The 27976-nt window shown below is 38.5% G+C and overlaps 2 protein-coding genes across 9 annotated transcripts in view; one reads left to right on the top strand and one right to left on the bottom strand.

Annotated features, from left to right (window-relative positions):
- Positions 1-6383: 6383 nt before the first annotated feature.
- SLC11A2 (solute carrier family 11 member 2) overlaps positions 6384-27976 on the bottom strand; it is a 68642-nt gene continuing 47049 nt past the window's right edge. For 6 of the 8 annotated variants that reach the window (XM_081058647.1, XM_081058645.1, XM_081058646.1 and 3 more), the window contains exon 17: positions 24634-26130. In XM_081058647.1, the coding sequence (XP_080914773.1) occupies positions 26053-26130 (78 nt within the window). In that variant the 3' untranslated portion in view covers positions 24634-26052. Of the gene's footprint in view, positions 7297-10526; positions 10802-24633; positions 26131-27976 lie in introns of those variants that run through there. The other 2 variants (XR_013993952.1, XR_013993953.1) reach the window with 2 other exon arrangements.
- On the top strand, positions 6536-21531 carry HIGD1C (HIG1 hypoxia inducible domain family member 1C; the record flags this gene model as incomplete). Its single annotated transcript, XM_081058675.1, has 3 exons — positions 6536-6629; positions 11375-11509; positions 21338-21531. The coding sequence occupies 3 exons, from the start codon at positions 6536-6538 to the stop codon at positions 21400-21402; spliced, it is 294 nt and encodes a 97-aa protein (XP_080914801.1). The 3' UTR covers positions 21403-21531.

Below are 27976 nucleotides of genomic sequence, written 5' to 3' on the forward strand. Positions count from 1 at the left end.
TCATTCCTACAGACTTCCCTTAGTGGGATTTCAACAGAGCTATTATCCGCAATTTTATGTCTCTGCCCTCTTATATGCTTTGGGGCAGACTGTCTGTGTAGGAGAATGTTGGGCACATGTCAGCTAATATTAGTTTCCTAGTAAAACTACTCTAACAAATTACCACAAATTTAGTGGCATAAAACAACACAAATGTAGTAGCTTACAGTTCTGGAGGACAGAAGTCCAACATGGGTCTCACTGGGCTATAACCAAGGTGTCAGCAAGGTTGTTTCCTCTGGAGGCCCTCGGGACAATCTGTTTCCTTGCTTTTTCCACCTTCTGGAGGACACCTTGATTCCCTTGCTCATGATCCCTTCATCCATCTTCAAATCTCTCTCTGAATTTGACCTGACTCTCTTGTTTTCCACTTTCACTTATGAGGACCGTTGGGATGGCACTGGTCCCATCCAGATAATCCAGGACATCTCCCATCTCAAGGCCAGCTGGTCAGCAACTTTCAATCCATCTGCAAACTTAATTTCCCTTTGCCGTGTAATGTAACACATTCGATAGGTTTGGCGGATTAGGATCTGGACATCTCTGGAAGTGGGAGAGGAGGCCTTATTTTGCCCACTACATCAGCTAGACTGGAAAAGGAAAAAAGGCTAAAGGAAACATGTAGATGATAATGGGACCATCAGTGAGGCACCAAACTGGTCTAACATAGAGGTAAGATGAGACTAGTGTGGAATGGCAGAATAGCTGCGGAAAGAATTGAATGAGGGCTACAAAGGGACAAAATGCTGTCTCTTACACTCTGGGTTTCAAAAAGAAAAGTAGGCTGCATTTTATAGGATAGTTCACATATGTCCCTAACAAATCTCCCCATCTCAAAATTATAATTTCTATTTCTAGAGCCTTCCCATATGATCCCTTGACTCAGAATCCTTTGATGAGTCTGAGGCTATTTTCCAACCCTCCCCAAACTCATCACAACTTTAAAATTATGAAACCCAACACAAAATTTTTTTAAAATATGCAATAAACATATGAAAATATGTTCAATTTCACTCACAATGCAAGAAATGCTGATTCAAACTGTGAGATACTATTGCTTACGTGTCAGGTCGGCAAAGACTTCAAAATCCCAACAACACATTTGGTGGGCAGGCCTTGCAGAAACAGACACTTCTATAGGAATGCAAACTCTTGCAGAATTTGGCAATATCTAGCAAAACTGTGCCTTCATTTACCTTTTGACCAACAATCCCAATTCTAGGAATTTACCCTGAAGGTACACTTCCAACAATATGAAAATATGCACAAAGTTACTCACTGTAGCCTTGTTTGCTATGTTTCCAAGCTCGACGCTCATACAATCGAGGACTTGAATAAACTAGTAATTTTGCACAGTGAAGCACTATGCCGCTGTAAAGCAGAATGAGGAAGGAAGCAAGCGCTCTATGAAGAGATATGGTCTAATATCAAAGACATTAAGTAAACAAAAGCTATGTTAGCTAAAACTATAGTGCGGGACCTTCTCTGTAAAAAAGAAGGCTAAATAAGAAAATACATATCTATCTGTTTATTTTTGCAAAAAGACACTTAGGAAGAATAAACCAGGAACTAGTGGGATTGGTTATCAATACTGAGTGGGTGGGGGGACAGTAGAAGTAAAGGGAGAGAGAAGTGACACGTTACCCTCTGAATAGTTTTGATTTTTAGAATCATGTTTATGTTTTATACAAAATATGGAAAAGAATGTCTTACATAAAATTAAGAATGGGGGGACCCTAAAATAGAAAAATAAAAAACACCTGTTTGCCAAATGAATACTAACCACGTTGATGCAGGGGGAAAAAAATCAATCCAAGTAGTAGCTTTTTTCCAAACAGCTTTATTGAGATATAATTCACATGTCATAAAATTTACCTAAAATATACAATTCAGTAGTTGGCGATACATTCAGAGTTGTGCAACCATCATCACAATCTATTTTTAATGCATTTTTCATCAACCCCCCACCCTTCTTAAGAGAGTCCGTAACCGGTAGGAGTCACTTCCTTTTTTCCCCCACTGCCTTACAGACCTAGACAACCACTCACCTACTTTCTGTCTCTATAAATTTGCCCATTCTGGACATTTCCTATAAATGGAATCACACAATTTGTGGTCTTTTGTGACAGGTTTCTTTCACTCAGCATATTTTCAACATTCATCTATAATGCAGCATATATCAGTACTTCATTTCTTTTTATGGTCAAATAATATTCCATTGTATGGACACATTTTGTATATCACAATATGCGGTTTGTTTCCACTTATTGGCTATTGTGAATAATGATGCTGCAAACATTTGTGTTGGCATGTTTTTGTGTGGACATGTTTTCACTCCAAATGAACTGAAGACACTATTTCGATTGTATTCTTTCTGACAAAAAAAAACTATAAAAATATTTAATAGGCTTATTTTTCACAGAGGTGTTGGTTAGAAATTCTGAAATTACTTTTGTATATTCTACAGCTAAGCAAATATAGTCATGCACCGCTTAACAAAGGGGATACGTTCTGAGAAATGCCTCATTAGGTGATTTCATCATTGTACAAACATCGGAGTACACTTACACAAACCTAGATGGTACAGCCTACTACACACCTAGGCTGTATGGTACAGCCTGTTGCTCCTGAGCTATAAGCCTGTACAGTGTGTTACTGGACAAAACAACATGAGATTAAATCGAGCACAAGAGAAAACTATACAATGAAGAGACGCAAGGGAAGCACAAGATGTATGAAGCTAGCTACCTATGTAATGCAGCATTTTGTTTTACAACAAACTTTTGTTTTAGAAGTAGAAAGAGTACACTCTAAAATAATAAAAAGTATAGTATAGTACAGTAAATACATAAACCAGTAGCATAGTTGTTTTTTATCATTACCAAGTGTTATATACTGGGCTATGCTTTTATACGACTGGCAGCGCAACAGGTTTTTTTACACCAGCGTCACCACAAACACGTGAGTAATCCATTGTACTAGGTTAGGACAGCTATGACATCATTAGGCAATAGGAATATTTCAGCTCCATTATAATCTTATGGGACCACCATCATATATGAGTATGACATTCTATCATTGGCCAAAATGTCATTATGCAGCACATGACTAAATAAATATACTGAGGATAGTGGGAGTCAGGCCTCTCTCAGAGAAAGGAATCACAAATATGAAAAGGGGAAGACTAGAATGAACCCTGTGGAGTTGGACTGAAATTGGAGATACTACTAGGAGCTGATGGTTCTAACAGAGATAGATATTTAGAAATAGAAATACAGGCATAGATATAAATCCTAACTCTGTCTGCTGAGAGGGCCTAGAAGTAATGATACTCCAGTAACAATAAGCATCTCCAGGACCCAGAACTTGGTTTCTAAATACAATTCTCCAATAAAATGAATCAGGACTCCTGGAAGAAATGGCTGATTTCAGGGCTGCCGGAAAAAGAGAACAATCTCAGCTTAGAACAGCACATTATGCCAGGATATAAAGAACTGTTCGAAAATGAAGAAGTCATGTCAACAGGAGGTAAGAGCCAGCTCACAGGGTCCAAATCTGGGACAGTCCGACCATCAAAATAAATAATTATAGTAATGGATTATAAGCTACTGAATAAAATATAAATTCATGAGTCCAAACTGATACAAATGAATAATTAAATAGGAAAGAAAACAGTTCCTTATAGTAGAATGCCAACTGAAAAATGTAAAAGAAATGATGGGTTTAGAAAATTACCATTTGGCAAACACAATAGTAATTGATTCAGGCAACAATCATCATGGATGCTGAAGTTAATGGATAAAAGTCTAATAAATAACAGGATGTTTGCATAACATTAAAGTTACACCTCACAAAATACTAACTAGAAAGGTGAAAATAGTAACTTTACTTAAAATTTGCAGACATCACCTTAATCCAACGGACCAAAGCACTGGTGTGCGAGACCTGACTCACCAACTCAGAAGAGGCACATCTCTTCCCAATTTTGTGTTCACTGATGATATGACAGTAGCTTGAAACTGACCATAGTGGGAGTATTTGCACCATGGAACTCAGCAAGTGTTACAAATCAAGGCTTTTTCCCCCCTGGAGACCAGTTTAGACATTTATCAGCATAATACTGGGTAAAGTTACTACCACCAAACAAGCTGACTCTATGTACCTGATATTACACACAAAGAAGGACACAACATCACTTTGATGGTATTCTGCCCAAAATGAATAACCTCAATCTAACGTTGAGAAAGCATCAGAAAAAAACCAAATTGAAAGACATTCTACAAAATAACTGGAAGGAAGGAATCATCTCTAGAGAAGAATGACAGAGCAAACGTGGCTAAATGTTAACAAAGGAGTGTGGGGACAGAACCCCAGAAAGCAGTTTCCAGGCTCTCCGCCTCATGTGGAGAGGTGCTGGCTCGGATAGTAGATAGCCGTCAGCTGTGGCTGGTTGGCCATCAGCTGTAACCATTGAGCCATTGGCCACCGATGTAACTGCCGCGGCTATGGAGGGGAGCCGAGGAGAGTGAAGGAGGAGACTGAAGGAGAGTGAGGAGAGTCGGTCGGTTGGCAACAAAGCGGACAGCAGATCGCACGTCGTGCAAACCCAGCGTCCAGTGAGACCATAGTGGTATGACTCCCCTACTATGGCTCCATGGGTGTTCCTTTTTGGCATCACCATATCCTGTGTTCTTATGTGGGGAGCGGGAGCAGAGACCCCACAGGGTACCCCGCACAACAGGAGAATCTGGGTACCAGACATCGTTCTTTGTACCATTCAAGAAACTTTTCTGTAAGGCTGAAATTATTTGAAAATGAACAGTTATAAGGAAAAAACCATGTATGCTACCTGGTCTTCGCAGCTGTGATTGGAAGGAGGCAATAGGCCAGGACTTCGAAGCCTCAGGGTGCTCAAAGGTGCCCAGACACAACAGAAGTGAAGTAGCAACCACCAAACCACTGTCATGCGGGGTCTCTGGTCCCGCTCCCCACATAAGAACGCAGGATATGGTGAGGCCAAAAAGGAACACTCACGGAGCCATAGATAGGGGAGTCATACCACGATAGTCTCACTGGCAGCACTATAGTCTCACTGGAGGCTGGATCCACACGACCAGCAACCTGACGTCCACTTCTCTGCTTGCCAACCAACTAACCAACCAACGCAGCCGTGGCGGTTATATCAGCGGCCAACTGGCCAACAGGCTACAGCTAATGGCCAACCAGCCACAGCTGACAGCCATCTACTACCCAAGTCAGCACCCTTCCACGTGAGGCCGAAAGCCCGGAAACTGCTCTCTGGGACTCCGCCCCAAAGCGGAGAAATATTGAGGAACAGTGTGTTTTTCCAGGACCCATCAGCTTCAAGTCAAGTCACTGTCCTTCACTTCAATCTAGTTGTGGAGGGCGCAGGTCACTGGCCCATGTGGGAATCGAACCGGCAACCCTGTTGTTAAGAACTCCTGCTCTAAACAACTGAGCCATCCGGCTGCCCCCCACTAATGTTGTCTTTCAAAGACTAATGTTTGTGGTCCAGGTGCTGTTGTTTCCAGCAGGGACTGTGAAAACCTTGGCCAATAGCAGCCGGCCACTCCTCCTGGAGGAGGGGTGTTTCGGGCTCTTCCATTATCTATCAATTAGCTGGAAATTGAGTGTAAATGTGTCTCAGCTCTACAAAGCCTGTTTTGATCTACTGCTGCCTGCTCAAGGAACACCAGGAGACAGACATCAGGTGGTGGGGTACGCCAAAGGTACTGTGCTTCTGCCACTTACCGGTTACATTTTCTGATGAAAGCTGATGTGTAGGATGAAGCCATTGTATTTGAATTTTGAGGTGAAAATAGTGAGTTGCACGGCTAACAGATTGAGGGGCTGCTTAACATGTTGATTGTGATTATAGCTACTCCTGCAAGTTTCCTCATTCATCCTGTGTAGACAAGAAAGATTATTTCCATTGTCTAGTATAGCACCTGGCGCGTGGTAGGTGCTTGGTAAAGATCAATGACTTTATAATGCCCTGCACATTCTGCAGAAATGGGTTGATCATTCTCCCATTACTTGTAAACCTGGATGCATTTTTGCCTATGTTGGCAGAGCCATTGTTCTTTAAAATGATATTCTGTAAAAGAAACTCTGTGTTCTTACTGTTTGTGGAAGAAATTCTGACGTTCCCAATGATCTCAAATGCTAAGCAGTGAAGAGACTGAAAAACACAATTATGATCGGTGTTTTCACTCTGTATTCATGGAATCTGATTATCATTACCTCCCTTTATGTTATTTTTCTTTTACCTCCCTTCACCCCTCCAAAAAAAATGAATGAAAAGATCCCATAAAGAAAAGGGTGAAGGAAAGATAACTGTTTATTTCAATTGAGCAGACACAGGTAAATGAAGACAGAAGAACACAAAATTAAGGGTACATTGGGAGAGGGTAAATGGATTCTTTTTAACAATTCACAGAAACCACATTATTCCCTACTGTTACCAGTGGATAAAATGTCTTCAGATAACCAGTGGTCAGCAGATGAGGATGAAGGCCAACTATCCCGACTGATCAGGAAATCTAGAGACTCCCCCTTTGTTCCCGTAGGTGAGTACAAGCCTTGAGCGGATACAGGAAACTGCTTGTAATAACACATTAACATTTTCTTTACCCACTATCTTTGAGAGATGAAACATTTTATGTAATTTTTTTTCAGATAATTGAAGCTCACCCCCTCGAAGCATGAGTAACACTTACAGAACAGTTTCTAGTATGTGGTAAATCCCCAATAACTATTAGCTATTCTTATAAAGCATGAGATTTTATGCTATTTCACCCATTTTCATTCAAGATCTACCTAAGATTACTGGTTCCCAGCCCACCTAAATGGAATTGATTGAATGGACTTAACTTTTCTGTGATGACTCAGGACCAGCAGCAGCAGCCTGGAAGTCTATTAGGGACTTTGGAGACGTAGTTGTCTCTTTGTCCTCAGTAACTCCAACCATTAAGTTCTCGTGTCTGAGATTTATAGATTTTTCTGTCTTCCATTATTGTTGGGTACCATCAAACACTTCTGCTTCTGATGTTCTCTGGCACTAGAAGCTAGACACCCAAGCTTAAAAAAACTGAGTCAATTCAGAGTAAGAAGCTCTGAATGACAGAAGCCTACCTGTACCCTTGAGAGCATGAACTTTGTGGCATTCATGTTCAGTGGCCCTTTCCCTGGCTTCCTCATGTGTTCCAGATGTTGAGGTTGATGGTTAAATAATCTCTAGATTAAAGAAGTGGTATTATAATTAGATCTGGAGTCTTAGTCTCTTTATTTTTTCCCAACACATATTTTCAACAAATGCTACATGTATGTGGGCTTTTTTAAAAAACCACAAAATCTGAGCACCAATATTAAGTTTTTAAAATCTAAGTTTTCTCTTTCTTCTCTGTTGGATGCTTCAGCTGCCCCAAGCATTATTGTTGTAGATTGCAGCCATGCCTCTTTCCCTGTGTTAATTTTGTCTGGAAACTTTTAAAATAACTTATTTAAATCAGACTTATGTAAGTTTGTGATTAATTTTATAAAAACCTTCTAAATAAGTATAACTCATGTTTCCACTAAGGGTCACTACAAATCTAGCAACTTCTAAGTGTCATTATTCACATATCAATAAGAATCAAAATTTTACTTTATAGTAATAGTCTGTTTGGAAGTTTCATTTAAGACTTGTAATGGCACCCACAAGAAATGAAAACATATAATTTTAGAGTGATTTATTCACCTTCCTTAGCATTTTTAACTAGAAAAACAATTCAAGAACTCAATGCCGCTTGAAAAGATCACAATAATGAACAGAGATTAATCACTGTGCCTGTTGTAAATTACACTGTTTTTCCAGAGACATTTCGGGTGATTAAAGTAGAAAGATAAAAGTGTTTCCAGCTAAATTCAATTATATACAAACTACAGAGACACTATCTGGAAAACAGTATAAAGGTTCTGATTTTAATCTCTAAAAAAAGCAAAACCAGTTTCAGTAAGAACAGAACCTTGATTTGATAAGGGAAGAGAGCCAAGTTTTTGCTAGAAAAATAATGATAAAATTTGAGTATATATTATTGAAGTTTGTTAGGCTATCATTATTTTAATAATATCTATATTTCCTGCTATAGAATGGAGTGTTCTGTGCAGATAATTTACAGGACATTTTTATTTGTTATCTTTAACAACTTCCATTGTTATAATCTGTTTATTTTAAAATCGTCTTACGATCACTGTTAAGATCTGTGCATATATTATATGTATTTAAACTGTGTTGGTACATTGGTTTTTCTTCTTTCATTTAACATTTCTTATGTATATTTCTGTGTATTAGTACTTCCTATAATTTTAATATTTTTATAGCTATGTCAGTTTTTCCTCTGTTTTGGCCATTTGGGTTGTTTTTAGTTTTTGTGTCAACTTCATCACTTTTCTTTTGCTTATTTTCTTGGAGTACGTAGAATTTCCAGGTCAGGAAGCACATTCAGTTTAATATCACTTATAGATTTCTGGAGTTCTTTCCATAAAGATTTAGCTAAACTTACAAAGCTTTCAGCATTGTACCTGTTTCTCAAATGTGCCTACCATCATCATTTGTTGATTTTGCTGTTTTTATATATTTGTCAGTTTTATTTCCACTTCATTTATTGCTAATCAGCCTATAAACCATACATATGCATGTTATTATTTACTGATTCTTATTTCTACTTAGTACATGGAGACTAAAAGAATAAATATAACCTCACTCACCTACAGAAACATACATGTGCCACATGGTTAATCAAAACTTGCTACCCTATATAAATATCAATTGCATTTCTACATACTAACAAACACATGGAAACTGAAATTAAAAACATAATACCATTTACAATCACTCCAAAGAAAAGTAAATGCTTAGGTATAAGCTTAAGAAAATATGGACAGAATCTGTATGTTGAAAATTATAAAATGTTAATGAAAGAAATCAAAGACCTAAATAAATGTACAGATTGTGTGTTCACAGATTGGAAGACTCAGTATATAGTAAAGATGTCATTCTCCCCAAATTGATCTATATGTTTAGGGTAATTCCTATCAAAATCCCCGCAAGGATTTTTGTAGACACAGACAAGCTTATTCTAAAATTTATATGGAAAGGCACAACTCCTAGAATGTTAAAAATATTTTTTTTAAAAAAGGGGGGGATAAAGTGGAGGAATCACCCTACCTGATATTAAGGCTTACTGTACAGCTACAGTAATGGACACAGTGTGGGGAGGGAGAGACGCATAGATCAGTAGGATAAAGGAGAGAACCCAAAATACAGACCTATACTTTTATTGTGCAAAAGTTTTCTTTATTCCTATGTCAAAATATAGCATTTGTCTTTGTCATTTTAAGTCTACCCCACCTTTTTTTAAAATAATTTATTTTTCAATTACAGTTGACATACAATATTATATTAGTTTCAGGTGTACAACATAGTGGTTAGACATATGATTTAGGAAGTGATCACCCCAATAAATCTAGTACCCATCTGACACCATAGGTAATTATTACATGATTGACTATATTCCCTATGCTGTACTTTACATCCCTGTGACTATTTTGTAACTGCCAATTTGTACTTCTTAATCGCTTGCCCTTTTTTACCCATCCTCCTAACCCCCCTCACATCTGGCAACCATCAAAATGTTCTCTGCATCTATGAGTTTGTTTTGTTTGTTCATTTATTTTGTATTTTATTTGTCTTTGTCTGACCTACTCCACTTAGCACAATACCCTCTAGGTTCATCAATGCTGTTGCAGATGGCAAGATTTCATTCTCTTTTATGGCTGAGTAATATTCCATTGTATTATGTACTACCTTCTCTTTATCCATTCATCTACTGACAGACACCCAGGTTGCCTCCATATCTTGGCTACAGTAAATAATGTTGCAGTGAACAGATGGATAAATATGTCTTTTTAAAATTAGTGTTTTGGGTTTCTTTGGATAAATACCCAGAAGTGGGATTACTGGGTCCTTCTTTGTCTCGTTATAGCCTTTGTTTTAAAGTCTATTTTGTCTGATGTAAATATTGCTACCCCAGCTTTTTTTGATTTCCAGTTTTATGAAATATATTTTTCCATCCCTTTACTTTCAGTCTGTGTGTCTTCTAATCTCAGGTGAGTCTGTTGTAGGCAGCGTATGTAAGGGTCTTGTTTTCTTATCCATCCAGCCACCCTATCTTTTGATTGGAGAACTTAATACACTTACATTTAAAGTAATTGTTGATAGATATGTAGTTATTGCTACTTTATTATTCTTATTTTTGATCTGTTTTCTTCTTCTCCTTCTCCTTCTTCAAGAAGTCCTTTTAACATTTCTTGTAATAATTGAGGTGATGATTAGCTTTTTCTTATCTGGGATACCTTATCACCTTTTATATGTTATGAATATGCTATTCTATTTTCTTCTAGTTTTTGTTGTTGATTTTTGTTTTCACATTTAATTCTAACCCGTCCAGAAGTTTTTTGTAGGGTCTGATGTGAGATACAAATCCAAGTTAGTTCTCTATGATCAATAAATTGTGCTAATGACATTTATTTAATAATTATTCCTGTATTTCTTCTGTGGTGATTTTGATTTGTCATGGATTGAGTTCTCAGGGTTTTAAATCTCTTTACAGAACCTTTCCTATTCAGTTGATCAGTTTCCTGTTTCAGAGCCAACTGCACAGACTCTTGGTTGTCACAGCAGCGTATTCACCCTTAACATCTGTAGGGAATAAAGAAATATTTGTATGGGCTTCTGGAATCTTCTAGAATCACAGTTCTTCCCAGAGTCACATAACACTTGTGCAAATATTCATACCTTTTCATCTCTCGTTAAAGTTTAATATCTCACGTTTTACAGAAGATTCAAGTTTTTATCACTTTACTAGATATACTCCTTATTTGATAACAAGTAGAGAGAAGTAAAGCCAAACACTCAAAAGCTATAGATGCTGGGCTGTTGGCTGGTTCACTCACTAAGTGACTTGCCCCAAATAAAAGCCTTGAAGCATACACATTCGAACTTAGAAATGACTAGACAAATTATACTATATGGTTCAGGTTTTTCTGGGCATAGGCAAAACGGCAAATATTGAATCCATGAACAGCATGGGTCCATTTTTTAAGTCTCGTGGATCAAATCTGGCATGGTTCTTTTGAAAGTATTCGTTAGTATTAGTATCTTGCCTGCTTATCTTCCAAGTCCTGATGCTTTGGACAGTCTTTTATTCAACTCTCTAAGCTCATGGAAATTCGAGCCTGCTTCTTATGTAACCTCTCCTTTTTTGATTCACAGGGATAGCAGGCTTTATGGCTGTGGTGTCCTATGGTCTTTACAAGTTAAAGTACAGAAGAGATCAGAAAATATCCATTCATCTCATTCATATGAGAGTTGCTGCCCAAGGATTTGTTGTGGGAGCTGTGACTCTAGGTAACCTGCTTAAATAGTATCTTGTGTTCAGCTGTCTTTGAGAGTATTTGTATTTACTTTATCCATTCATGTTAGAAGATGAATATCGGGTCAAGATGATACAATGAAGGAAGAATGGTAAGAAAAACAATGATCTTTAGGTTGCTGCCCAATTATAGGCTTACTTTCTTAATATTTTCAGCACTGAAGAAAACCCCAACAGATAAAAGGTACAAGCTTCCAGTTATAAAATAAATAAGTTATGGCATGTAATGTACAGTATGGTGATATAGTTAATAACACTGTATTGCATATTTGAAAATTGCTAAGAGAATAGATCGTAAAAGTTCTCATCACAAGACAAAGAAATTCTGTAACTATGTATGGTGACAGATGTTAACTAGACTTATTGTGGTGATCATGTCACAATATATATAAATATCTAATCATTATGTTGTACACCTGAAAGTAATACGATGTTATTTGTCAATTATACCTCAATTTAAGAAGAAAAAAGACCAGTAGAGATCTAGGTTATGGGTTCTGTTATCCTCAATAATAAAAGGAGGAGTGAATAGTTCGTACCCTATATAACTCAGCTAAAAGCAGTAGCTATAGACCCCAGCCTTTATTGCTTAGCTAAGAGCAACATAGCTCCCAGCCTATTTGAACAGTCGATATCATTGTTAAAATAGTTTAACTGGGAAGAAAACATTTTTAGAGCTCATATGTCTAATATCCTTGTTCTCCTTTTATTCCAAGTTTTAGCAACAGGCAAATTTTTATTTTTATTAGTCTATAAATTAAGCAATCTTTACATGTGACATGCGAGTCTAGAACAAAATACAAGAAACTTTACTACAAAGTTACAGCCCTCACTCTCATCATTCAGCAACCATTTATTGAGCACTTGCTACTTGCAAGGCACTGATCTGGTCTAGACATATAGACATGAGACTTCGTCCCTACCCTCAAAGGGTTTAGTCTCCTTAGGAGAGAGACCAAGCACAGAAGACAACAGAAAGTCATAGGTACTATGACAGAGATAGCACAGTTTGCTGTGTAAGGCCAGCACCAAAGAGGGGCATTTAACTACGGCTGAGAGTCCAGGGGAGGCTTCTCTAAAGATGGAAACTGTGGGTGGCTGGTTGGCTCAGTTGGTAAGAGCACAGTGCTCATAACACCAAGGTCTCTGGTTCGATTCCCATGTGGGCCAGTGAGCTGTGCCCTCCACAACTAGATTGAAAACAACAACTTGACTTGGAGCTGAGCTGCGCCCTCCACAACTAGATTGAAGGACAATGACTCGACTTGGAGCTGATGGGTCCTGGAAAAAAACACTGTCCCCCAATATTCCCCAATTAAAAAAAAAATATATATATATATATATATATATATATATATATATATATATATATATATATATATATATATATAAACTGTACTATGAGCCAAGTATGTGGAGGAATTAAGTAGGCAGAGAAGAAGATCAGCATTCTAGGCAGAGGAAATAACAAAGGCACAGAAGTATGGCATATTAGTGGAACTCTACAGTTTGGTATAGTAGGTGAATCAGTTTGCTGAGAGAAGCAGAACTACTATCGCTTTTCCCCGGAAATAAAACCTAGTCGGACAATCAACTCTAATGTGTCTTTTGGAGCAAAAATTAATATGACCTGGTCTTATATTGTATTAAATAAGACCCAGTCTTATATTATAGTAAAACAAGACTGGGTCTTATATTAATGTTTGCTCCAAAAGACGCATTAGAGCTGATTGTCTGGCTAGGTCTTATTTTCGGTAAAAGTCGGTAGTAGTAGTATTTGGGCTTATGTAATTGGGAAGCTCTTGCTTATATTATCAGTAGCTGGGGCCTGAAGTGGGCAGGTCAAGTGGTTAGAAAGAAAATATAGCTGTAATGTGGCAGAAGCAAGAAAAATCTGAAACCTACAAGGATGAGCTGGAACACAGGATGGACTGGAACCCTTATGAATTTCTCATCATCTCTAAATTCCATTACGGGAGTGACAAAGAAAAAGCTGATGCCCTTTATTCTGGGACTACAACATGGACCTGGCCAAGGAGTGAGAGAAGGTGAAGGAGGAAATGCAGCAGGAGCCACGGTAGCTGCACTCCTGATTGCTGCCCATTCCAACAAGATGGGTCAGCAGATAAGCAAAAATATGGTGCAACAGTGTCTTCCAAATATAAAAAGACTTTGACAGCCTCTTCACTTCTGCCTTCTGAATCTCATGTAAAATGTCTCTTGGGCAATAACTTGGGGAACAAAAGGAAAGGAATTCTGGAAAATTTAGTTCCAGTTTAGCTAAGTTGACACAATCCATATCCATCACTGTCCACCGCTTGTCACCCTGGCATCCCTGTGTTTGTGCTGCATGTCTCCGAGTGGGCTCAGACCTCGGAGACCCTATGAATGGGTGGTGTCCACAATGCCCTTTCCTCAACAGCCTGCTGAGCTCCTGGAGACTCATGCCTATGGCTTCTTTTATGGAGTCAATCCATCCCACATTTGGTCTTCCTCTTTTCCTGCTGCCTTCTATTATTCCCAGTATTATTGTCTTTTCCAAAGAACCCGGCCTTCTCATGATGTGTCAGAAATAGGAAGACTTCCATTTTGTCATATTTGCCTCCAGTGATGTTTCAGGCTTAATTTGTTCAAGACGAACCCACTTGTTCGTCTTTCTGGAGGTCCAGCGTATCCGTAGAGCTCTCCTCCAACACCGTATTTCAGATGAGTCCCTTTATTTCCTGTCCGCCTTCTTCACTGTCCCACTTTCACATCTGTACATAAGTAACTGGGAATACAAAGGTGTGGATGCTTCCATATAAACCTCTTTTAATAGACTTAACTTTCATATAAAGAAATGGCAAAATCAGTTCTCCCTTGTATAACAAAAACATGCTAATTCTCTCCCATGAGAAGATACAAAATCCCTGTATCCATCTTTGAGTGATGTTGATTTATCTTTGAGCTGAGTCACATTCCCCTTTAATATTCTGGGACCTAAATCCTGAGATATAACATTAACTACTATTAACACTTCTGATATTGGATGGTAGGTAAATGGAAGAGGTAAATAGAAAAACAAATTGGTTAATGTATACATAAACATATTCATATCAAAATAAGGAATAGTCATAACTATCAGTCTTTGTTTCTGCAACTGGTCAGATGGTCATGGCTGGTATTATAACTGTTCTTTCATTAGCCATTTCATACTCCTTTTGCCTTCAGCAAGCACCTTGGCTATTTATTCATGGTTGTTTGACTGGTGTGACCCAAACCTTCATTTCTAAATAGTCTGGGTCATTAGCCATCCTGCCTGTATTGGGTGTAGCTTTCCACTGTGTTTAATCTCAAGACGTGGGAGTACAAAGAAATGCCCAGAAAATATCATGCATGCCTCCTTATCTACCATTGCATAGCAGCAATCCAATTTCCCCTTGATAGTCAGGTCAGATCAATGTAATGGACTAATATGATGTCCTGTGGCATGGAGAGATGATCAGGATCTCTACAGACTAGATTATGGCCCAGGGCTGGAGAATTCACACTGAGATTGGACAGTGAAAGTATACTGCTGGCCCTGCTAGGTGAAAGCAAACTGCTTCTGGTGATCTTTACTAAGAGAGATATAGAAAAAAGCAATAATCCAGATTAAGAGCTGCAAATCAAATAGCAAAGGTTGTGTTAATTTGCTCTAGTAATGAAAGCACATCTGGAAAGCAGCTGCAATTATAGTGATCGCCTGATTAAGTTTGTAGAAATCCATTGCCATGCTCCCAGATCCATCCGTCCTCTGGCCAGCTGAATGGGGATGAAGTAGAAAGCACCACCCTGGCATCTTTAAAGTCCTTGATGATGGCAGTAATCTCTACAAGCCCCTGAGAAAGCAGCATTGCGTTTGTTTACTATTGTGGTAGGTAAAGGCCAATTAGAATGGCTTACACTTGGCTTTCCATACCATAGTAGCCCTCACTCCACAGGTCAGGAAACCAATGTGAGGATTCTGATAGCTGCTGAGTATGTCTACTCCAACTACACATTCCAGAACTAAGGATATAACTAACATACAGTGGGTTCAGGGACCACCAGACCAACTGCAAAATAGACCCACAGCAAAACTCCATTGACCATGTAACCTCCACAAACTCCTAGTTTGACTGGTAGGCCACACTAATTATCCAGGTATTCGTATCAATTCAGAACCAATACTTAACAATCTCCCACAAATGTGATTATTTCCCTTCCTCGTGCACAGGCATCCTGGTGAATGGCCACAGGTCCCTCTGGGGAAGACTAGGAGATTCATAGTACTTAACATTTGGGGCTATGTCACAGGGTCTTTCCTTAAGGAGATCTGACTTCTCCTTTATTCAAGGGATTTTGGGTCTGTGAATTGACTAAAATCCAGGAATTAGTTGAGGGGCCATGACTCCCCACTGGGATGACTCCAGTTAAACTTTACCAAACTAATAGCTTTTTTTTTTTTTTTTTATTGGGGAAGAGGAACAGGACTTTGTTGGGGAACAGTGTGTACTTCCAGGCCTTTTTTCCAGTCAAGTTGTTGTCCTTTCAGTCTTAGTTGTGGAGGGCGCAGCTCAGCTCCAGGTCCAGTTGCCATTTTCTAGTTGCAGGGGGCACAGCCCACCATCCCTTGCGGGAGTCGAACCGGAAACCTTGTGGTTGAGAGGACATGCTCCAACCAACTGAGCCATCCAGGAGCTCAGTGGCAGCTCAGTTCAAGGTGCCGTGTTCAATCTTAGTTTCAGGGGGCGGAGCCCACCATCCCTTGAGGGACTCGAGCAATTGAACTGGCAACCTTGTGGTTGAGAACCCACTGGCCCATGTGGGAATCGAACCGGCAGCCTTCAGAGTTAGGAGCATGGAGCTCTAACTGCCTGAGCCACCGGGCCGGCCCCCAATAGCTTTTCTGCTTATACACTGCCCACCATTTTCAACGTTAGGGACACCACAATCAATTAGCCAATGCCAAGATCTTGGTGGCTTAGACTATTCTGATTACTGCTTTGACTGCTGCTCAGGACAGTAATCATGCTTTCCTTGTCCTTGTCAAGTAAATGCTGCTGCATGACCTCTGCCACCACCGGACCTCATCATCCCCACTGAATTCAGGGAGCCCCGCAGTTCCCATTGCCATTTCTGGCTTACAGAAAATAGTCACCATAAAACTCTGCAGGGATACCAAGGCTCCCTTCACAAATGTATTTATCAGCCTTGGTGAAGGGGGTAGAGATATTTAGGGGGTGAGTGAGCAGGATAAATCTACTCTAACATTCCAATCTCCCTAAGCCGCTACAGCAAGGTTTCTCAATCTCAGCACCACTGACATTTTAGACTGGATTATTCTTTGTTGTGGGGCTGTCCTGGCATTACAGGATGTTTAGCAGCATCTCTGGCCTCCACCCACTAGATGCCAACAGCCCCCACCCCTGCTGCCCCCAGTCTGACAGAAGTATGCCAAGGAAGTTCTGGCGTTTCAACTCCATTTAGTGGAGATTTCCTTTTGGTCCAAGTTTCAGTCATTCTCAGACACGGATGGAAGGACCGTTCCTACTGGCAAAAGAGGCGCAGTAAAACACAGGGGTTCAAGGACCCAATGTCACTGACATCTGCTCATATGTCCCCAACACTGTTGTCAGGGTCCCACTCCTTCCAAAGCAATGCCCTCATTTTAACATAATTGACTTGGTGAAGTTGGGAGTTTGTGTGGTGATTAGCTACTCAGAAGATTAGTTCCTGTATATTTTTCAAACACAGCTGCCTTAGGACTACAAGAGTTAAGCCTTTGTTTTTGGAAAATCATAAGCTTTCAGGTCCTTCAGAGGACCTGGAGCTAGGAATTAAAATCCCTGAGCCTCTCGTTTTGTTTTCCCAAGTTCTCCTGCACACTTAGAAGTAACCCAGCTCATGATGCTCCTTATTTCCACTACATATTCTATGGAAGTAAATACTCGATCACCCAAAGCCTGGCTTTCTATAGGCACCCGATTAAAGAAATCTAAGGCGGTAATTTAAACAAATGTTTTGCTGTTGCATGCTATGGAATGCTAGTAACATCGTCACCACTGGGGGGAAACAGCCATTATTAAAAATCTAATTAGACCCGAAAACCAATTCCAGATAATCCAGAACCAATTCAAAGGGCCTATTCTCATGGTTATGTTCCTCTAGAAGCTGCCAATACCAAATGCTGTATCAGTCAGGGTTCAATCAGAGAAGCAAAACTACTCGAGATGATATATACAAAGGAACTCATTATAGAAATAGGATCTTAAGCAATTTGGGGAGCTGGTTAAACTATCCACGTTAGGCCTGTTGCTTATGTTTCTCATGCTGGGGCCTGAAGTTAGCAAGGAAGCAGTTGGGAAGGAGACATAAACCGGAATCTGCAAGAATGCACAGAAACCCACAAAGACAGACAGGAATTTGAGTCAGTCTCTTACTGACTCCAACTTTGATAATGCTGTGACCTGTAGAAGCTACACCCTCTATTATAGAGCTAATCCGCACCTGGCCTAGGAGCTAGAGAAGATAAGGGATGAGATGCAGAAGGAGCTGGAGCATCTGTGAACCTGAATGCTGCCCAGCAACAGCGAGATGCGCCCACAGATAAACAACCACATGGACAGCTGGAGTAGCGCCGTGTGCCCTGCACCAAGCCTTCCACATGTAAAAAGGATATGGCAGCTGCTTCCACATTCACCTTCAAGTCTCAAGCAAAGGGTCTCATGAGCCAAACTAACCCAGAACTATGCAGGGAAGGGAATGCTGGAAAACAGCTAAAGCAGAGCTAAACTGATATAAAACAAATCCCCAAATGATTTTCATGGTTGTGATCTGAGGAGTAACAAGTGGGCCAGCGAAGGGTTTAAAAAGAAGTAAAATAGAAAGGCAGTTTAGAAAGATGCCTGCTTTATAGACAGATCAGAAATAGGCAATGTGACACTGTTTAGGGATGCTGACAGACAGTCACACTGTAACAACAAGGAAGAAAACTTATCAGAAAACTCAGAACAGTGGTTACCTATGGAAAAGAAGGAGATGTGGTCAGAAAGGAAACCGGGAGGCTTCTGGGATGCCTGAAATATTCTATTTCTTGAACCATTATTACAGGAGTTCACTCTCCAACTACTTGTTAATCTGGTCATTTAAGTTTTATGTACTATTTTCCTGGCATATTATATTTCACCATAAAAAAAAAACGTTAAGAGAAAAAGGAAAATGATTAGAGATGATTTGCAAAGGAGGGGAGCAAAAAAGACAGGAAAGTTAGATGATGAACTGGATCTGAATTAAGGCAGTGGAAATAGAGAGGAGGAGATGGATTCTAGAAATAATGAGGACTCGGCAACTAAGTGATTGGGAAAAGGAAGGAGGAATCAAGGTTGCTTCCTAGGTTTGTCGTTTGGGCAACCAGATGGAAAGGTCTGCCTTTCTCTAACATAAAGAAGAACAGCTTTGGTAGGAGGAGTGCATATTGCACAGAACAATAAGAGCTAACACGGAAGGCGTACTTATGACGTGCAAGCCACTCTAAGTACTGTTGTGTATCATCATCTCATTTAATCTTAATACCTATTTTGACACCACCTTAGTGTACTCCCATACAAGCCAACACTCATGCTAGCCACCGGAAGCTCACATCAGACGCCACAGGTTTAAGAACACAGTTCCCGGAAAGAGTGCCCTCACTTCAGACCCCAGCCTTTGGGAGTCCCCAGGCCACCTGCACTTCTGACCAACTGGCTACAAATTCAGGGGTTCCCAAGACTCCCTCAGGTTTATTTCATGCGAACAACTTACAGAACTCAGGAAAGCGGTATACTTACAATTACAGTTTTATTATAAAGGATACAAGGATACAAATCAGGACCAGCCAAATAAAAGAGACACATAGGATAAGGCCTGGGAGGGTCGCAAGCTCAAAGCTTCTATGCCCTCTCCCTATGGAATCAGGGATGTCAGCCTCCCAGCATATCAATGTGTTTACCAACCAAGAAACTCCACTGAGCTTCAGTGTCCAGAGCATTTATTGGGGCTTTGTTATGTCACCACGGTTGACTGAATCACTGGCCACGTGACTGAATTCAATCTCCAGTCCTACTCCCCTCCCGGGAGGTCTAAGAACCCTCTGGCCACATAGTTGGTCTTTCTGGCTGACTAGCCACATCTTGAAGCTACCTAAGAGCCCACCTAATGAGTCATCTGATTAGCATAAATGCAGGTATGATCCAAAGGGCTCCTGAAGAAACACTCCTGTTACTTGGGAAATTCCAAGCATTTCAGATCTATACCAGGGACTCTGAACAAAGACCAAAGTCTTTATTAAACAACAATACTCTGTGAGGTAGGTACTGTTATTATCTCATTTTATAGATAAGGAAACTGAGGCTCAGAGAGGCTAAGTTAGTTGTTTGCAGTCACACAGGCAATCCACTCCAGAGCCTGAACTCTTACATTATACTGACTGAGATGGCAGATGTCTCCAAATTAGAGTCCCCATACCCTAGGACATGTATAGGAGATCCATGGGGATGTGGGAAGAAATATTTTTATCTTAACTACAAAAAAGCTCTACTAATATACAGACTGACCATAGCACATTTATACTGTTCATAAATAAATGCACATCTTGAGGGGCATGCTCAACATATTTACTTGTGCACCATTTAAGTTTGGAGACCACCTCCCTATGGGATATGGAAATATTACATATGGTACAATGAGTATATATGGGTCTCACACTCAGAAGACAGATCTAACTTAGAGATCTAACTTGCTTATCAGTGAAGCAACATGTGTGAATGAGGTGAGAAAAGAGTTGAGATCAGAACTCCAGAGAAGACCAACATTTAAGAGGTAGGCAAGAATTATCTGTATCTAAGAAGTACAGGGAAATGAGTCCTGTAATTCGCTCTGAATCTGAGAATGTTATTTCCACAAATACCACAATTATTCAAGTTTAAATCTTTTTTTGTCTTGAATTTTATGCATCTGTGATAGTTATCACATGATTTCTTTAGAAAATTTTGCAGACACCTGCCTCACTTTGCTATCACGTTGAAATGAGAACTTACTTTATCCTCCATGCACTCTGAAGATATTAACAAGCAGTGTCAGAAAGGGAGGGAAACTGAAGTAAATAAAGGATTTAGTTTAGACAATCTACTAGATAGCTGATGCCTTGATAACTGATATGGATGGGAGGGGGGATGAGTTGTAGTTTAATTCTGTGACTCCTTTGGGACATTTGCTGACATCCCTGGAATTCATTGAAGCAGCCCCTCTGTTCCTCAGGCTACTTCCACCTTTCTGCATGGCCCTAAGAGACCTCACCTTGGGGAAGACATACATCTATTTGCCTAAACTTATAGTGATTTTACCCACCAGATTGTAAATCCCTAGAAGCAGGGACTGGATCCATTAGTTCCTGTTTTCCTCAGGATACTACTGAGTACAAGTAGACACTGAACAGATAGATGTTTGCTAAATTGAGGTGCCTATTATTTTTATCTTAATCTCTAGCCATTTTCCTTTTTCACCAATATTTCAAAATTCAAACTTTAGGGTGACATAATAACATCACAAGCTCAGATTTATACTGATCTTAAACGGCTCTTAGTTTTAAAAAAAATTTTTTTCTGAAACCATTTGTATGATCCAAGTCAAAAATTAATAAGATAGAAGGTATTTTGTTTGTTTTTAAATCGTGGGCTAGTTTTGGGGAAAGGAAATGCAAGTAGAAGAAATTCAGTGTTTGTTTCCCATGGATACTCTATTAACATAGATCTTTTTGTTCCTAGGTGTTCTCTATTCTATGTATAAGGATTACATCAGACCTCGATTCTTCAATGTGTCCAAAAAATGAAGCTACATACAAAAAAGACAAGAAGCCTTCTGAAAACTATTATGAAGAATGAGCTTTCAATATATAGCAAATTATACTGCATAAGTCTTAGACAGAATTCTCATTGTCTTGTATAGTAAGTTTTGATGTTTTAAGAAGCTGATTTCCAAACCAACAATTGTAGTCAACTCAAAAATATCTTTGTTGATGTCTTTCAGAACTTATGACATGATTTTTTAACTTTTAACATTTTTATTTCGTAGTTAGTGCCAGAAAATAATCTATATTATGTCAAATCAATCTGAAAATTAGGAGTTAGTTATATCGTGGCTACAGAAAAATTTTCTTTATCCATATTAAATACGACAGTCTATTTGTTGCTTGATTCCCTTCGAATAGGGCAAGGTAATTAAGGCTTTCATAAACTCCTTTTTAGAATGGGCAATAATTACAGTTGGAGAATGGTCATGTTATTTAAATTTGGTTCACCACTGTGCACCTTACTATTATATAGAAACTTGACTATTTTACCACAAACATAAATGTTTAACATTTAAATATCTGTGTATTCATTTGTACATTTCTTGTAAGTACAAAGGTAAATTGCTAAAAAAAATAAAATAAAATCCCTTTGCTCCCAGATGGCAATATTGTGGGGGTGAAAACATTTAGTCCAGATGTGCTATTGCTAATCTAGTATGCCACTGTAGAAAGCACAAGAAACCAAAATAGACATAAAATGTTAAGTGTGCCTGTGGCTTCAAATTCCTCTGTACCTGCCCTAGGGTTCTAAAAAAAATTAGACTTTGTTGAAGTCATAAATGTCCTGACTCAGATTTGCTCCCTTAGCATCTAAGCCTAGGAAAGAAAAAAAAAAAAAAGATTCACTAAAATAAAATTGAAAATGCACTGTACGAAAAAAAAAAAAAAGATTCACTAAAATAAAATTGAAAATGCACTGTACGATGGTACTTATTTCCCTTTCCTTAATGTTTACTGTAGTGAAGGGTTATTCTGACAGCAAGGTGAAGTTAGTATTTGAGGAAGGGAAAGAGGTCGGAATATCTGAAAATATGTCTGCATTCTAGATCTTAACCCACTGTTCTGTGTATTATATATACTTTTCTCCACTGACGCAGACTTATTTTAAAAGTTGTCATTTGTACCTATAATGAGGTTCTTCTGGTGCCACCAACAAGTACACATAGTTTGGTCAACACTCTCCTCTTTGGAAAATAGGCAAGGAAAGAATCCAAGTACTTCATCCCACTAAAGTATACATTCCAGCCGCTGGATCTAATATGCCCTATGAAGATCAGGAAAATCGACAACAGCTGGCATAGAATGTCATCTGATAGACACTCTGAAAAAGAAATGTCATCCTTCACGTTGATTATGCAACGAAAATATTTCTAATCAGGCTACTGGACAGACTACACTCTCTCATTATATACTCAGCATTAAAACTAGATTAACTGAAGTATTTAATTAGAAATGGCTTTTCTCACAAAACCCAATAGATTCCAGAATTTTCTAACCTTACTCTGAGAGAACTAAAGTAATGTATTTATGGCTTGAAAAAAAGCAATGCAAAGTATTTATGAAGAGTAGCTCCACATGAGAACTCATAAATTGTATTTAAATTAAAATGTAAAGTCAGATGGTTGCTGGACTTAGGGTGATCACTTCTTTAGGTATATAAATGTTGAATAACTATGGTGTATACCTGAAACTAATATAATATTGTATGTTAGCTATGCTTTAATAAAAATCTTAAAAATATAAAATGTAAAATCATATATAAGTTAAATAAGCAGGATGTTCATTCTCTCCCATTAGCTTGGATAAGAGGGAGGGTTATTGCAGGAAGACCCTATGAATAGGTGACGTACAGTACCTGAACTGGCACGATACTTGCGGGGCAAAGCTTTGGTGGCTTAATTTCATAATGTTCCAAATTAAGAAGGCATTGGCTACTGCAACCCCTAATGCTTCACTTGCTAGTTAAACTATTTCCTGGGCTTGGATGTGCTCTGCCTGCCTTTTATATTAGATGATACACAGTTATATTAGATGATACACAGTTACGTCGCAGCAGCTGCTCAGTAACAATTATTTAATTGTATTTTTCTGACATTCTGGGTATACAATGTCAGAGCCTCCTTTTACAAATTAACCCCATAGTGTTAAACTCCAGGAACTGAGTGTAAGCATCTATGTTACTCTTCAAATTGAATATATTAATATCTATATAGGCACATGATATAAAAATCCAGATCTTTAAATCATAAATTAGAGAATGAGCAAATGTTCTTAATTTACCAAAAAAGTTTAGCCAAGACTCACTTTTTAGACATCGAACTCTTCTACTGGTTTTAGTATAAATTAAGTTTGCTTTGTTATCGAATTTTCTGATTATAGGAGTTGTAGGACCTGAGGGGTATACTTAAAAATTTTTGTAAACGCTCATCTGTTCCTAATAACATACAGTGAAAAATGGAGAAGAGCTACAGAAATCCCCTAAATATATAATCTCTATTTAACCAACCACTTTTTATGAATGGCATTTTTATGAATGGCAAAACAATATTTTTTTGCTTTTTTTCTTTTCCCAAACAGTATCTGGGAATGAATGCAATTGCCCAGGGAGGAAGGAAAATCCAACAAATTGATTCATCTAGAGTTGCTATCTGTGTATAAAGAAACCGAAACACTGAAACTCATTTTCAAAATCTTTTTCAAGTGAAAGCTGCTAGTTGATGTTAATTTAGTTTCATTTTTTAAATCAGAAGGACTCTAACCTAGGTTACTAGGCTGCTGGTCTTATCAGAAGTTTCGAGGGCCCCTGACGTAGTAATGAGGGAATTTTAAAGTACAGTCAGAAAAATCCCTGTCTCTTAGACGGCCAAGTCATTATAAGTGAAGATAGGAAATGTCTGGATTTTTTTTTTAAGTCTTATTGAAAGGTACTAAGTTTTAAAATAAGGCAGAGAGGTCAGATATCTAACTTTCATGTGAAAAGAGGAAACTATGCTCAAAGTCACAAAAGGCTGCAGGATTTACAAATTTGATGCTTTTGGGGCTGGAAAGAAATGAGCAAAGGAGTATATGCCCCCCCTAGAGCATATCCTATTAAAAGTGGATAGCTGCCATTCAGTTCCAGCCAACTGCATTTCCATGCAGGAATGTGAAGTCAGTTTTGAAAATCTTCTGACTTTTCAATCAGATAATTATGCAAAAACTTTCTATTTTAAATATTAAATTTTTATTATAAAATTTTTAAGGAAAAACAATCCTGGTTTGGAAGAGGGGGTTAAAAAAAAAATCTGTAACCCACAACTAGGCAGGCAGTTTGTGTCATGTAATCTTCCAAGCCCCAGTCTAGTTTAATCTCATACTACTACCTGGTATAAATACGTTAAAACATTATTTTTAATCTCCTTAGCATTCCCTAGGAGATTCAACATTAGAAATATAAGCTACTCCTGGAAATAAGCTTTGGACCTAGAAATGGTACTGGACTATCAGCAGGGAAAGTGGGAAGAAAAGACATGGTAGGACTATACAAATATTAGGAAAAAAAACTAATACCTCCATTATGTTCTGTTGGAACTTACAAAGTTCAGTGTTAGAAGTTTCTTCTTTTTATACCTAAAACTTGAATGCTAGAATGGGCTGAGTTACAAGGCATCATGGAAACTGATCATTGGTTAAAGTATGGTTTCTGGATCTTGTCACTAGGTATTAAGCTCTTTGGAACATACTGTCATTATCTCTGAAAAAATTTCAGGAAAAGCGACAAGAAAGACAGTAATAATTATAAAGCACACCAATATCCAGGATTAAATATGACTGCCAAATATAATACATGTTTTCTTTAGAAATGATGTGCCAGTATCAGTAGTTACTAAGGGTCTAATTGATTAAAATCGAAGTGAAATTTAATTGGCCATAGTCAAGCACCACTTTAAAAGGCGAGTCAATTTGACCAGTTCATTCTGAAAGAGAACATTACTCCCTTTCTTTTCTCACTTGTGGTCCAGACAAAACAAATATCTGATTTATCTGAATAATGTTTTAAAAAAATACAAAAGATTAATTTTTATAAACTTAAAACTCTACCCAAACTGATATGTTCAGGTTTACATAAATATATACACATACCATGTTTCCCGGAAAACAAGACCTATCTGAACAATCAGCTCTAATGCATTTTTTGGAGCAAAAATTAATGTAAGACCCGGTCTTATTTTACTTATTTTTCTCTTATTTTTTGCATGAAGGGTGCATTTATATGATGCAAGGGTCTTATATTAAGTTTTGCTCCGAAAGACACATTAGAGCTGATTGTCCAGCTAGGCCTTATTTTCAGGGAAATAGGGTATATATTCTTAAAATTCCAGAAGTTAAGACACAAGCCCATAGGGGTGTGTGGCCATCATAGGCCAATCAATTAACTCTGGCTGTTGTAGGACTATTGTGAGTTGGGTGGGTCTTTGACCTACACTTAAAGCTGTCAGCTTTTAACACCCTTCCCATGAGGAAATCTTTGCCTTTTGTTCAAAACATTTGAACAAAACTCACCTCTGAACTAACAGAGCTATATGAACAGGGCACTGGCACAAAAGGACTAAGACAAAGTGGCTCTTATACAGTCCGTGAGGCTATAAGTCATCTAGACACAAGTGAGTCAGCATCCATGGAGTTCAGGAGGTAGAGTTCAGGCTGAGCTGTCAATCCCAGATGGTACTAAGGACAAAAAGATGGAAAAGGGTTAGATTGATTTGCAAGTATTTAAATATTGAAATTGTACATTTCCACTGTCTCTACTCCTAAAATAAAAAAAATTAAAAAAAAATATTGAAATTGGCATTTAAGTACCTATAAATAGCATATTAATACAGGCCTTCTTTCAGTACTGCTACATTGATTTTGATATCCGCAAAGAAATGGCTTACAGATACATGGTTTATGGTATGTAAAATAATAGCTAGGAGCTGGAATAGTTAAGCATTTAGATAGGGCCAGATGCCTTTAGCCCAATCCGCACTGTGACATTCTTGTGAGACACTTTGCCTCAGGGAAGGTGCTTCTGAGCAGGATATTAAGGGCAAATGCTCTGAGTCACTGAGTGCTTTTGTATTTTAGAATTGCGGTATGTTAGAAATCACATTTCAGATGGTCTAAATCCTGAGCCTGTTACTCTTTGGCACCTGAGCCGTTTTTCATTCAAAACAAACAAAAAAAACTGGCATGTCCTCAGAGGGAGATGACCTATGGGTCCCCAATGTTTGTCCGACTAAATCAGAATCACTTCAGTTGCTTTGAAAACACATTGCAAACCCTACTGCTGGAGATCTGAATCCAGATGGTTTGTGTTGGGACCTGTGAAGCTGTATTTAACTTTTTCTCTCCTCTGCATACTCTGTGGAACAATCACTGAGTCTCATTTTAGCCCTAGTGTTATTACTCAGGGCTTTAGAAATATTACTGCTCATTGGCACAATAGCCTGTGAGTGAATGCAGAATGCAGACTGTAAATCCATAGGAAAAAAATATTTCTATTATTGTATAGTGGAAAAGGCACTGGAGTTGGGTTCAAGCTCCATCTTTGCCATTTCCTGTGACCTTGAGCAAGTCATTCGTCCTTTTGAGCCTTATCCTACTTATTTGTAAATGGGAATAAATGCTATCTTTGCAAATTCCAAGTACAGTAATATACTATCGCATGTTAGTGTTCAATAAATATATTACAAATTGCCCTCAATACCTCTCAGCCTCATGACTGTAAAGATGAGTTCAAATGGAGCCCAAGATAAGACTATTCTCAACTAATGGGCTAGGAAATTACTGAGTCACACTGGCCTTAGTGGAGAAAAACAGCTCTTCAAAGACTTCAGCTTCCTTATCCACTTTAGGGTTTTACATCTCAGGTTTAGTAATCAAGGGCAACTGTCAGACAGTATATTGACAATTCAGTATAGCCTTTTCTCTAGTGAGCTAAGGTGATGGACTTCCTCATTATTTCGTAACAAGTGTTGCATTAGTCCCAGATCCCGAGTATGTCACCTACAGAACTCCTAATTGGAGAAGTTTGTCATATTACTGAGACATTGAGAAATGAGGCGAAATGGTACAGAAATAGGCTAGAGGTAATGCAAATGAGTAAACTTAACTATTAGTTCCAAATTATTGCTGGGATAGGATCACAGAAAGCCCTACCCATTTTCTATGCCTGCCAGAAAGCATTCAGTTTGTTTTTAATTTGGCACAGGCCACACAAAACTAGTCAACCAGTTGGCAACTTCCGAGCTAAAACATAGTCTACTACTAATCAGAGTATCAAGCAAATGCTTTGATGTGTTGATGTGTCTGGTGCTGCTAAACACCAAAGCTTGGTCTTAAATTTGCACGAAGGGTGCACTATAGATTATATAGGACGGCTTGGTAACAATAATGTGGGCCCTGGAGTTAAGCTATTCAAGTTCAAATGCCAACTGCTAACAATGTAAAATTCAGCGAAGCTATTTATTTTTTTGGCCTGTCATTTGTCTTAACTACAAAGGTTGATCTTCTTGTTATGAGAATTAAGTGA

Source organism: Rhinolophus hipposideros (assembly GCF_964194185.1).
Source record: "Rhinolophus hipposideros genome assembly, chromosome: 9".
In the NCBI taxonomy this organism is placed as follows: Eukaryota; Metazoa; Chordata; class Mammalia; order Chiroptera; family Rhinolophidae; genus Rhinolophus; species Rhinolophus hipposideros.